This window comes from Sus scrofa, chromosome 4 (genome assembly GCF_054392235.1).
Source record: "Sus scrofa isolate SSC_HxYL_T2T_F1_AM1 chromosome 4, Sscrofa_HxYL_maternal_Yorkshire_Landrace_v2.0, whole genome shotgun sequence".
Classification (NCBI taxonomy): domain Eukaryota; kingdom Metazoa; phylum Chordata; class Mammalia; order Artiodactyla; family Suidae; genus Sus; species Sus scrofa.
This window is the reverse complement of record NC_139386.1, coordinates 96,011,178-96,023,985: the sequence shown is the minus strand read 5'-3', so window position 1 is coordinate 96,023,985 and position 12,808 is coordinate 96,011,178. Positions and strand designations below refer to the sequence as shown.

At 37.5% G+C, this 12,808-nt stretch overlaps 2 protein-coding genes across 10 annotated transcripts in view; both read right to left on the bottom strand.

Moving 5' to 3' along the window:
• Window positions 1–12,716, bottom strand: part of LOC100157689 (olfactory receptor 6N2) — a 99,637-nt gene extending 86,921 nt beyond the window's left edge. Inside the window, exon 1 of one of the 7 annotated variants that reach the window (XM_085021274.1) lies at window positions 12,580–12,716. Coding sequence is in view for 1 of the 7 variants with exons in the window: in XM_085021265.1 (XP_084877391.1) it covers window positions 12,580–12,606 (27 nt within the window). In the remaining 6 variants the exon portion in view is untranslated. Of the gene's footprint in view, window positions 1–12,464 lie in introns of all 7 variants that reach the window. The other 6 variants (XM_085021265.1, XM_085021268.1, XM_085021271.1 and 3 more) reach the window with 6 other exon arrangements.
• Window positions 1–12,718, bottom strand: part of LOC100154852 (olfactory receptor 10C1) — a 58,216-nt gene extending 45,498 nt beyond the window's left edge. The window contains exon 1 of one of the 3 annotated variants that reach the window (XM_021089601.2): window positions 12,580–12,718. The gene's annotated coding sequence lies outside the window, so the exon portion shown is untranslated. Of the gene's footprint in view, window positions 1–12,464 lie in introns of all 3 variants that reach the window. The other 2 variants (XM_085021276.1, XM_005663223.4) reach the window with 2 other exon arrangements.
• Between the last annotated feature and the right edge of the window lie 90 nt (window positions 12,719–12,808).

Genomic DNA, 12,808 nt, shown 5'->3' with positions numbered 1-12,808 from the left:
CTAAAAAAATTAAATATCTAAAATTGATATTTAAAATATAACTATAGACTTCTGTTTCTGGTGGCTGCAGAGTAGCCTACCATCATAACCATAAATATCACTCAACAAAATAACATGAGGTGACAGCTTTCAGGCTTCAAGCAATAGGCAGCACAAGGGTAAGATCTCTGATCAAAGGTAAATTCAGAACATAAGCTTTGTAAGTGCCTAAGAGCTTGAATACTTGAAGGATTTCTTGACTGCAGGCTAGTGAGCAGGTATCAGAGCAGAGCATGACTGTCCCACTGGGCCAAAGGGTAAATAAATATAAGCTTTCATAGAACCTATGCAGCTGGAATCTGGTGAGAAGGTATCTGTACAGCGGGCTCATTGGCTGAGTCCTGGGTTGCACATAGAGAAAGTGAGATAAAATGAGGGCTACCACAGAGCAGCCTCTCTGGGGTTGAGAAGAGAACAGAAGTACCAGATAGCAAACAGTGCTGGAAACAGTGAAAGTGGCTAAAATAGAGACATCTGGGCATCAAACTAACAAAAGAGAGAGACTGTACATTAAGAGTAGACATTATACAATAGACTAGAGACTACTCTAGATACACCTTAACAAAGCCTAAAGCGAAGCCTCTTCCTAATTCAGGAAAAACACAAGGAGTCTGAGTTGGTTTTTTTTCCAAGTCTATTGAGATATAACTGACATACAACATTGGGTTACATATATTATATTTGTGTTATGTATAATGGGATGCTCTGGTACAATTGTATATTGAGAAATAATCACCAGGTTTAAGATGAGTTAAGACCTTCATCACCTAACATAATTACATATTTTGGTGATAATATTTAAGAGACACTCTCTTAAAAACTTTCAAGTGTATATATATTGTTACCTATAGTCACCATCCAGATATATTCATCTTATACCTGGAATCTTGTATCCTTTGATCAGCATTTTCCCACTTACCCCCACCCCTCTGTTCCTGGCAACTACCAATCTATCCTGTGTTTCTATGAGTTTGGTTATTTTAGATTCCACCTTTAAGTGAGATCATACAATGTTTGTCTTTCTCTCTCTATTTCACTTAGCATAATTTCATTTAGTGGCAGGATTTCCTTCTTTCTTGTTTCATGAATAAATAATGTGTGTGTGTGTGTGTCTGTGTGTCTGTGTGTGTGTGTGTGTCTGTGTGTGTGTGTATGTCTGTGTCTGTGTCTGTGTCTGTGTGTATTCCTGCCCATTTATGGACAGACAATTGTATTGCTTCAACCCCTTTGGCTACAGGGAATAATACTGTAATGACCATAAGGGTGCAGATATATCACTGAGATAATGATAGTGATTTCACTTCCCTCAAATATATACTTGGATAATACTGTAGCTCTATTGTTAATTTTTTGGGACACATCCAGGCTGTTTTCCAGAGTACCTGAACTGATTTAAATTTCTGTCAACAGTTTACTTTTCTCCAAATCCTCTCAGCACTTATCCCTTGTCTTTGTTTTTAATTGAAGCCAGGGAGTATGAGTCCTTCAGCTCTGTTTTTCTTTCTCAAGATTATTTTGGCTATTCCAGGGTCTTTTGTTTTTCTATACAAGTTTTAAAATTATTTGTTCTAGTTCTGTGAAAAAGGTCACTGGTAGTTTGACAGAGTTAGTGCATTGAATCAGTATGTTGCCTTGAGTAGTATGGTTGTTTTAACAATATTGATTCTTCCAGTCCAAGAACACGGTATATCTTTTCATCTGTTTGTGTCGGCTTCGATTTCTTTCATCAGTGTTTTACAGTTATCAGAATACATGTCTTTTTCCTCCTTAGGTTTAATTCATGGGTATTTTATTCTTTTTGACATAATGTTAAATAGGATTGTTTCCTTAATTTTCCTCTCTGATATTTTGTTGTTAGAGTATAGAAGTGCAATGGATTTCTTTATGTTAGTTTTATATTCTGCAACTTTACCAAATTCATTGATAAGCTTTAATAGTTTCCTGGTGGCATCTTTAGTATTTTCCATGTATAGTATCATGTTATAATAGTGACAGTTTTATTTCTTTTCCAATTTAGATTGTTTTATTGTTTTTTCTTCTCTTATTATTATGGCTAGGGCTTCCTAAACTTTGTTGAATAAAAGCAGTGAGAGTGGATATCCTTGTCTTCTTCCTGATCTTAGAAGAAATGTTTTCAGCTTTTCACCATTGAGAATGATGTTAGCTATGGGTTTGTCATATATGGCTTTTATTATGTTGAGATAGATTCTCTCTATGCCCATTCTCTGGAGAGGTTTTATCAGGAATGGGTGTTGACTTTGGTCAAAATTTTTTTCTGCATCTATTTACATGATATTGTTTTATCTTTCAGTTTGTTGATGTGGTGTATCACACTGATTGATTTGCAGATATTGAAGAATCCTTGCATCCTTGGGATAAATCTCACTTGATCATGGTATAGGATCTTTTTAATATATATTTGGATGCAGTTTGTTAATATTTTGTTAAGGATTTTTTGTCTATGTTCCTCAGTGATAGTGGCCTGTAATTATCTTTTTTGTGGTATCTTTGGTTTCAGTATCAGGGTGGTGGTGGCTTCATAGAATGTGCTTGGGACTGTTCCTTCCTCTGCAATTTTTTGGAAGAGTTTCAGAAGAATACTTGTTAACTCTTCTCTGAATGCTTCATAGAATTCACCTGTGAAGCCATCAGGTCCTGGAGAACTGGAGAGCCACATGTAAAGAATGAAATTACAACATTCTCTAGCACCATACACAAAAATAAACTCAGTATGGATTAAACACCTAAATCTAAGACCAGATGCTATAAAACTCCTAGAAGAAAACATAGGCAAAACACTTTTTGGCATAAATAGCAACAATACTTTTGTGGATCCATTCCCTAAAGTAAAGGAAGTAAAAGCAAAAGTAAACAAATAAGATCTAATTAAACTTAAAGGCTTTTCCACAGCAAAGGAAACTATCAACAAAATGAAGATAACCTACTGAATGGGAGAAAAATATTTGCAAGTGATATGACTGTAAGAGATTAATATCCAACGTATATAAGTAACTCATACAACACAAAAACAAAAACAAAACACACTTTTTTAAATGGGCAGAAAAAAATGAATAGATATTTTTCCAAAGGGGAAATGCAGATGGCCAATAGGCACATGAGAAGATGTTCATCCTCACTAATCTTCTGGGACAGGTGAATCAAAACCACAATGAGATATCACCTCACACCTGTCAGAATGGATCCCCCAAAAGAACACAAATAAATGTTGGAGAGGATGTGGAGAAAAGGGATCTTTCCTACACTGTTGGTGGGAATGTAAATTGGTGCACTCACCCTGGAAAACAGCCTGGAGGTTCCTCAAAAAACTAAAACTAGAACTACCATATGACCCAGTAATTCCACTGCTGGGTATATATCCAAACAAAAACAAAAACAGGAATTTGAAAAGATACATGCACCCTTATGTTCATAGCACAAATATTTACAATTGCCAAGATACAGAGGTAACCTAAGTGTCCATCGACAGATGAATGGATAAAGACGTGGTACAAATACACAATGAAATATGATCTAGCCACAACAGTAAATTAAAATTTGCCATTTGCAGCAATATGAATGCTTTCTCTTGTGCTAGTACAAGATCCCCCCCTGCCACTGCCACTCTGAGAACAGGCTGGGTAACTCAGCTTTCCATTTGAGCCTAATTTAAGGAAATTTGGTTTATACTGAACCACATTTAAGTTCATTGGATAAGAAAGTTCTAATGTTGGAAATTCTTTCAGCTATGAACTTGTTACAAAATACCAAAAGAAGGTATCTTTGCTAACATTCCTTATTTTGAATAAAATCTACACAAGGAAATTATGCAGTTGCCCTGACTGCACAAAAGCTATAAGCATTGATGGGTGGAGTTTCAAAATCACCTTATATCGTCAAAAACCTCTCTCTCCCTGGCAGGAAAGCAAAAGAGGGAGAAAACTATTTCATGGCACAGCATGACATAGCCAGCTCTAGTCAGCTTTTCAAATGAATTGAAGGAGTATTGTTTTCCAAATACTTTTATTTTTCTTAGTCTTTATGAGATTATAGCATTCTCCAGCTCAGTCTCTAGAGATTTTTACTAATTTATCTTTCTGCTTTTAGAAGACAAACAGTGGTTTCTGCATTTCTGAAAATCTCAATGTCAAGACTACTGTGGAAGACCATAGGTAAAAATGAGTGAGATAAGACCAGTGGGGATTTCTGTAGTGAAAGATCCAAGTACCTAGTAATCGCCTAGTGTTCACAAGGGCATTTCCTCTTAAATAAGATGATTTATTCTTGCTTTTCTTTTGCTGCACTTTCTTGAATTCATATTATTGTGCTGGAACCTCAAAATTGCATCTCATCTTCTACAAAAACAATAATTTCAATTATGATTTAAATCTCAGTATATACTGAGAATTAACTACATTTTAATCTTTTGGTTCTATAGGGAATACTTGGTGAAACTGGCAGTATTTCTTGCCTCAAGATTTCTGCCTTTTGTTTTCCTAGGGGAGGGAGGAAAATATGAATCATCCACAAGAATGCAGGTGACTCTACAGCCATGAGTTCATTGTCTGTACTTTGAGTCTCTTCCACACTACTTCCCTGTGCTTACTACTCAAAGTTTCTTTAATACACTGTGCATATTTCTGCTCCAAGATTTTCACAAACCAAACTTGGTTGAACTTTTAAATGTCTGCATCCCAATTTAATGTCTCCTCTTTCGGAACTTCTCCTTTAGGTCCCCCTTTGGCTAAAATTCTTCTCCGTGTTTACTTGTATGGGATTTTAATTTTTAATTTTTCTTTTCTACCACTTAACAACAACTGTAATTAATAGGTGTCTTTTCACCCACACTCTAGGTCACAAGAGTAGAGCTATAGAGGAACATTAAGAGATGTGTGTACAGGTCCTGTGGTAACTTTGTGCAATTCTGTGTAATTACTGCCACCTTGAGTCCACCTCTAAGAGCTACACCTCTCACTTCAAATAGCTGAGGAAAACATAATGCAAGACAGACACAGTCCCTTCTCTAAACTTCCTAGATAACACACAACAATTTATAACTCTATAACACTCTGTTTCCGTCATTACTTACAAGGTTTCATTTAGCCTTCATAGAAAACATGTTAGAGAAGCCATTTTTTTTTACATTGTACTGTTTCAAGTTGTTAACAGGTTTATAGCATTATACAAGTTTCACGCATACGACATTATGTTTCTACTACTGTATGCACTACAGCATGCTCACCATCACATGTTTAGTTCCCACCCATCACCGTAGTGTGGGTACAGTTGATCTCTTTTACCCATTTCACCCTCCCTCACCAGTCCTCTCTGGTAACCACTACTCTGTTAGCTCTATCTATGGGTTTGTTTTTCTTTGATTTGATTTTTTTCATTTACTTTTTTTTTCCTTTGTTTTTTATACTCCACAAATGAATGAAATCATGCAGTATTTGTCTTTTTCTGACTGACTTATTTCACTTAGCATAATGACCTCAAGGTCCATCCATGTTGTCACAAATGGCAAGATTTCATCTTTTTTATGGCTGAGTCAAGTTCTATTATAAATAAATACCTTATCGTTTCTATCCATTCATCCCTGTATGGGCATTTAGGTTGTTTCCATACCTTGGTTATTGTAAAGAATGCTGTGAAGAAAATATGGATGTATCCATTGGTCCTTTAATAAATGTCTTCTTTGGGAAAAAAAAGTTTATTTATTCCTCTTGAGAGCAAAAAGAGGAAGTTCTGAAATACAGCAGAGTAAAGAAATTCTTGTTTTAGCAAGGATCATCATCATTCTGGAGGATGGTCAGTCTTACGTAAAATGATCAGATGGAGGATGGAAATAGAAATAAAGGCAGAGAGATAGGAAAGTATGCCTTGTCCTTTATAACGAGGGTCAGAGAATAGTAGCTTAGATAAACCAGACTCATTCATTCATGTAATTTCCCTATACCATGCTATGAAGGTGAGGTTAATTATGCCCGTTTGGGGTGTATACCTTAGAACTGAATTGATTTGCATTACGCCTGGTGTTTTAGCAAAGATTCACTTTCCTCTACTGCTCCAATACTGATTATCATCGTCACTTCACTCACAGTGCAGAAATCATCCATAGAGCTACAGATGCCTTTCTGATACCAGAATTGCTTGGATTTTACAGTATTGGGAAAGGAGGGAGAAAAAAATAAAAGAAGACAAAACTGAGACAGAGACTACAAACACCAGAGAATAATAAAAACATGGAAGAAGCATTCAAATTAGAGAGAAAAGAATGCCATCTGATAATTTAACCCACTTGGTGCCAGAGCCCCAACTTCTTAATATGCCTATAGATTTAATCTTCCTATAATTATTACATAATAACATAAAAAAGTTTGCACACGAATAAGGAAAATGCTATTTATAAAATACAAGATAATACTGAAAAGATAGATGGAATAGTGTAACAGGGAAGAACAAATCTGACTCCCTCCATATTAGGTCTGTTTCTTTTACTTTAACCTTTGTATTCTATTACTTTCACTTTGAGATAAGAATGTTGCCTATAGCCTGAAATATATAGAAGGGTCTATTCTCAAAGACTCTGATTTTTAAGGGAATACTTTTTTTCATTCATACAGAGATAAATAGTTGTAGAACATAGAATAATATTTGTCTTGTTGGAGATTTACAGGAACATTATGACCTGACCTCCTGAACAGCTGCAGGAACAAAGCAATTCTACACCTAGACTTTTGCAACAACCAACCACACCCCTCCCTCACCTGGCCTTTAAAAGTGCTTTGTTAAAACCCTTCAGGGAATTCAGAATTTGGGGGGGATCATGAACCTCCCATTCTCCTTGCCTGGCCCTGCAGTAAAACTTTCTCTGCACCAAGCTCTGACCTTTTGCTTTGTTTGACCTCACTGTGAGTCAGACACACAAACATGCTTTCATTCAATAAGAGTAGGGGAAGAAAAAAAGCACAGTATCAAGTATGAGGAAGTAGGTAAGTATCAACTCTTCGGCTTGCAACAGAATAACAGACCAGAGGCCAAAGCTTATATCTGAAATTCACACAGGTGGGAATTATACAGTCAAATATTAGTTTTCCAAATTTGGGCAAACTATATTCCAGGAATTTTACATATAAAGTCTAGCTAGAGAAGGAGGTGTGGGAATTCAAACAATGTACTATTTAAAATAGAGACTTCTGCTAAGAAATATTAAGAAAATGAAATTCAGATGGGTTTCAAAAAGGTCTGAAATGTGTGCTAAAGAATAAAAGATCTGTAAAAATAAGCAGTATAGGGAAGTACTCTTCTTAGTTGTTGAAAGCAAGGGCTTTGGAGTAAATTAAACCTGGTTCAAATTGGCTTCATCACTCATTGGTCCCATAACTTTGGGGAAAGAGCTCAGCTAGCCTTCTCTAAAATGGATAAAGCCTCTACCACAAATATGAAATTGAAAGCTATGTGAGATGATGTATATATACATTACTTATCACAGTCCTGGCAGATCATGAAAAATCATATGCAATATATAGTATGGTTATTAGTAAGGTAAAGAAGTTGTGTAGGTGAAAGAAATGTCATATGGAAATACTCAAAAATGTGCAATGGCATATAGTTCTGTACAACTAAAATTGGTATCTATGAAATGGCCTGAAAATTAGGCAGGAGAGGTAAAAGGGGGTTTGACAGTAAGCTACCTTATTTCAGAAAGAGAGAAACTGCAACTTCTTTGTAAAAAAAATAGGCAAATAATTGAGAGGTGTTATGTAGAAGAATGCCTAATTATTTGTAAATGTTAGTAATAAAATATTTTGGCAATTATCTTGAGGAATGATTGGAGAAATATCATATTTGGAGGCAGGGAGATAAATTGGAGGTAGCAGTGTGTGCTGGAGCCCACCCTTTCCAGAACTATAAAGATCAGACTGTGAAAAATTCAGGAATTTTGTGCACTAGTGGCTAAACATTAAGCATCATGAAAGCAACCTAAGTAGTAGTATTCACACCACTGAAATTGGCAAATGCTACTAAAATTAAAGAGTTGGACTACCAGCACATCTCTCAGTAGGTGATTTCAGAAATGAAGGTAAGAATGGAAAAAATAAGGAGACTTGGAATAATATTTTTTTCCAAAAAAAGCTTTTTTAAGGTACATCCTCAAGAGTTTGTGACTAATTAAAAGATAATGGTGAGAAAGATGAGAAATTCAAACATTATTCTCAGGTTGCTAACATGGGCAACTGGATAAATGAGGTTATTATCCACTTTGACTAAGAATGCAAGAAAATCACACATTTCAGAGAATAAAAATGTGTGAACTAAAGTAGCAGAAAATATAGTAAAAATGAGAAGAGTTGAAGAGAGAATCAAAGGAAAACCAAAAATGACATACAGTAAGCATCAAAGAGAAAAAGTTCAATGAGGAGGAGGCTCAACAACAGAATTCACACTTGTCACAAATAAAAAGATCAGGGTGGGGGGAATTCCTGAGTCTGGAATAACTGCATCTTAGAGAAGGTCTTTATGGAAATACACAAATACACATCTTTGCACACATGATAAAGGTGTGGTTGGATCTACTTGGCATCATGCTCTCAATCTCATACACATAGAAACACACCCACACAGATAGGTCCTCCATTGAATTGTTGGTAACACTAATCAGAGCTAAGGTTTCAGTGTAAATAACTCAAGTAGAAATACTGACATAATGACTGGCAGACATGTCTGTGCACATTGGTTGTTCCACTTCTCAGATCCCTTGACTAGAGAATTCTCTATTCTATCTCTAAGTCACAGCAATTGCACCCAGAAAATCCTTACCCTAGGCCTCCTCCTGTATCCTTTCTGCTCCAAATAAGGACCTTCCTGCAATGCTCTGCAGTGGTTGAACAAGCCCTTTCCCCTCTCCTGTGGTTTCCCCTTCTGGCCTCTGTGGGGGTCCTGCCCTATTCAAATGTCCCCATACTGGACATGAATATAACTCTTCAGGGTCTAAATAAAAGTGGGGAGAGCTACAAAAGAGAGCTTTAAGAAGAGCATTAAAGGAGGTGGGTGAAAGAGAATGAACAGCCTTTGAGAGAGGACCCAGAGGCTGATGTGGACCACAGGGACGAGAGACACTGTGCCTTTCTTATCTCTCACTCAGGGTCATCAAGACCAGAAGAGAGAAAAAAAAAAGGACAAATAAACTTTAATTTTAAACTGGAAGCTTAAGTAAAGAACCTTCAAACTGAGTGTTTTTTTTTTTTAGATTTAATTATTTTATTTTTTGAATAGTTATTTCCCCAATAGAATTTTTTTTCTACTGTACAGCATGGTGACCCAGTTACACATACATGTACACATTCTATTTTCACACATTATCATGCTCCATCATAAGTGACTAGACATATTTCCCAGTGCTGCACAGCAGGATCTCATTGCTAATCCATTCCAAAGGCAATAGTTTGTACCTATTAACCTAGCTCCCCAACCACCCCACTCCCTCCCCCTCCCACTTGGCAACCACAAATTGAGTGGTATTCATAATGATTTTGTAAAAGTTGAGCCTTTCATGTAAACAATAGATTGAGTAGAAATACCCTAGCATATGAAGAGTTTTGTACCTGAGTCATGAATTGGGCTGCTTTCTTTGTTAAGTTTTCTTCTTCATACTCTTCTGTACATTTTTTTGTGTGTGTCTTTTCAGGGCCACACCCAAGGTATATGGTGGTTCCCAGGCTAGGGGTCAAATTGGACCTGTAGCCGCCAGCCTACACCACAGCCAAAGCAACAAGGGTTCCGAGCCACATCTGTGACCTACACCCACAGCTCACTACAACGCCGGATCCTTAACCTGCTGATCGAGGCCGGGGATCGAACTTGCATCGCAATGGATACTAGTCAGATTCGTTTCCCCTGAGCCATGATGGGAACTACTCTTCTGCATTTTTTAAAATGCTCTTCTGGGAGCTCCTGGTGTGGCCCAAGGGAATCGGTGGCGTGTCTGCAACACCAGGACTCAGGTGTGATCCCTGGTTGCACGTGGGTTAAAGGATCTGGTGCTGCCCCAGCTGTGGAATAGGTCTCAACTGAGGCTTGGATCTGATCCCTGGCCTGAGAACTCCATATGCCTCAGGGTGGCCAAAAAAAATTTTTTTAATAAAATAAAATAAAATATTCTCCTGTATTTTATTAAAACATTACATTTTGTAGAAACATCATAAAAAAATTTTAGTACAACAGAAATTACTAGAAACTAAAATGTGTCTTCTACTCCACCCCACCCAGTAATAAATATGTGAAGGGTTTTGTATTAAAAAATACAGTTAGGGGTAGTTCCCACTATGGCTCATGGGTTAAGAACCCGACCAATATCCATGAATATTCAGGTTCGATCCCTGGCCTCGCTCCAGCATTGCTGTGACCTGTGGTGTAGGTTGCAGATGTGGCTCAGATCCCATTGCTGTGGCTGTGGTCCAAGCTCTGATTTGACCCCTAGCCTAGGAAATTCCATATGCTACAGGTGCCACTCTAAAAAGCAAAAATACGGTTGCGGGGTTCCCGCTGTGGCTCAGTGCATTAAGAACCTGACAAAGTCTCAGTGAAGATGCAGGTTTGATCCCTGGTCTCACTCAGTGGGTTAAGGATCTGGCATTGCCATAACCTGTGGCATAGTTCACAGATGTGGCCTGTATCTGATATTGCTGTGGCTGTGGCATAGAACAGAAGCCACAGCTCCAATTCCACCCCTAACCTGAGGACTTCCATATTCCACGAGTGTGGCTACAGAAAGAGGAAAAAAAAAATTCAACTGGTGTAATAATGTATAAAATATACAGAAATATACTTCCTTTATCAAAGGGTATCATTCTCCAAAAGTGCTGAATATGCTGCCTTTAATCTAGATGCTCTCTGCTATCTAGACTGATGGATTAACAGGAGTTAATGTTACAGGTTAACATTTTTTTTCTATAAAGAGCCATATAGGAAGATCTTTAGGCTCTGCAGCCAGAGGGACTATTACAGCTAGTCAGCTCCATAGTTTTACCATGAAAGCAGACATAGACAATACACAACTGAATGAGTGTGTGTGCATTCTAACAAAGCCTTCTTTGTAAAAAAAAAAAAAAAAAAAAATGACATTTTAGTTTTGGCCCACAGTTTATCATTTGCCAACATCTTGGATAGGACGTCAATCTGGTGTGGACTTTTCCTGAGGATTCTGAATGACCATGTGATTCAATACTCCAGATGATAAAAAGTCACGCAAGCTTATTCGGATGTTTTTCCTGGAATCAGAAGTTCTTAGTATGTCCTACTAGTAAGTTTTCTGCGTGATGGCGCAAATCACCAACTGTTTGCCACTCCTATGAATCGGGGAAAATGCACATTTTTTTAGCATCCCTTTGCTTCATCTATTAAAATTCCAACTGCACAGTATAAATTATGGAGCATTGCCCTGAATTGTCTTTATCGAAAACAATAACTCATGTGTTGTATACTGGAGTCCTAACTGAGGAGATTACTTCACGTGAACTGATTATAAGAAAAGGGGCAAGTCACTTAGAAATGATAAGCAGTGAGGTCCTGCTGTGTAGCAAAGGGAACTATATCCAGTCTCTTGGGATTAAATCATGATGGAGGATAATATTAAAAAGGTCCTTTTGCCGTAAGGCAGAAATGGATACAACACTGTAAATCAACTGTATTTTAATAAAAATAAAAAAAGAAAAGAGGCAAGAAAATGTCCTGAATTATGGCCATACTTCCCATGTGTCTTCTACGCTCTGATCTCTGGAACGCCCTCTCTCTGACCACCCCAAAGTCCCTCTTTCCCCATTACCTTAACATCAGCTCCATGCATCCACATAATAGCAACCTAAAACTTGTAAAAGTAAACAAAAACAACCACAGGTATTTCTGGACCTCACTCCAGATCCTCCTTGCCTGGTTTTATTCTCTTTAGCTGACCTCAGATCATCTATGAACACTAGCTGTCTTTTAGGACCGTCTTCCAATCATGCTGTCACTCTGCTTGCAGATCAGCTGGTGAGTAATCACTACAATGCCGGCTGGCTGATGCCATTTATTGAACATCTCAGGGCTGACAGTACTCCAGAAGGCATCCACTATCCTCTGCAGAACTAACACTGTTCTTCTAGAATTTGCAGGATTCCAATGCTGTTGTGATATAAGCCCACTACCCACTTGTGTTTATCCCTGAATAATGCAGAAAGCTTGAGTAAACATGAATGTAATCAGTGAGGTTCTGGAGCTAGTCTAGTCAAGAGGGCAACAAGCACCACATTTCTTTCTATATATCTGAGGAAGGATTTACACACTTGTAATGACCTTCTACTTCTGTCAAACTGCAGGTGTGTCAATCATCAACTGGGTGAATGTTTCAGGTACAATTTAAACCAATAGCTATTTTATAGAAAACTCACCTCCTCTCCAGGAATTTCAGTCAAAGACCAGTAGAGGTAGATGCCTCTTCCAAGATTTTCTCTTGTCACTGCTACTGAGAACAGAAAATAAGAGGGAAGTGCCCAGGCAACTCACCTTTCTTCTCTTATATTTGAGAGTCATTCAAGGGAATGTGGTTTCTAATGATGCACATGATAAGCCTGGTTGGATAAGAAAGTTCTCACATTAGAACTATTCATCTACTGAAACTTGTAAAAAATGTCTTGAGTAATACTTTGCCATAATTTTTCATTTTGATGGAGATATTTACAGGAAATAAGCTATTCATCCTGTCTCAGGAAATCGAAAGAACGTTGGTGGGAGG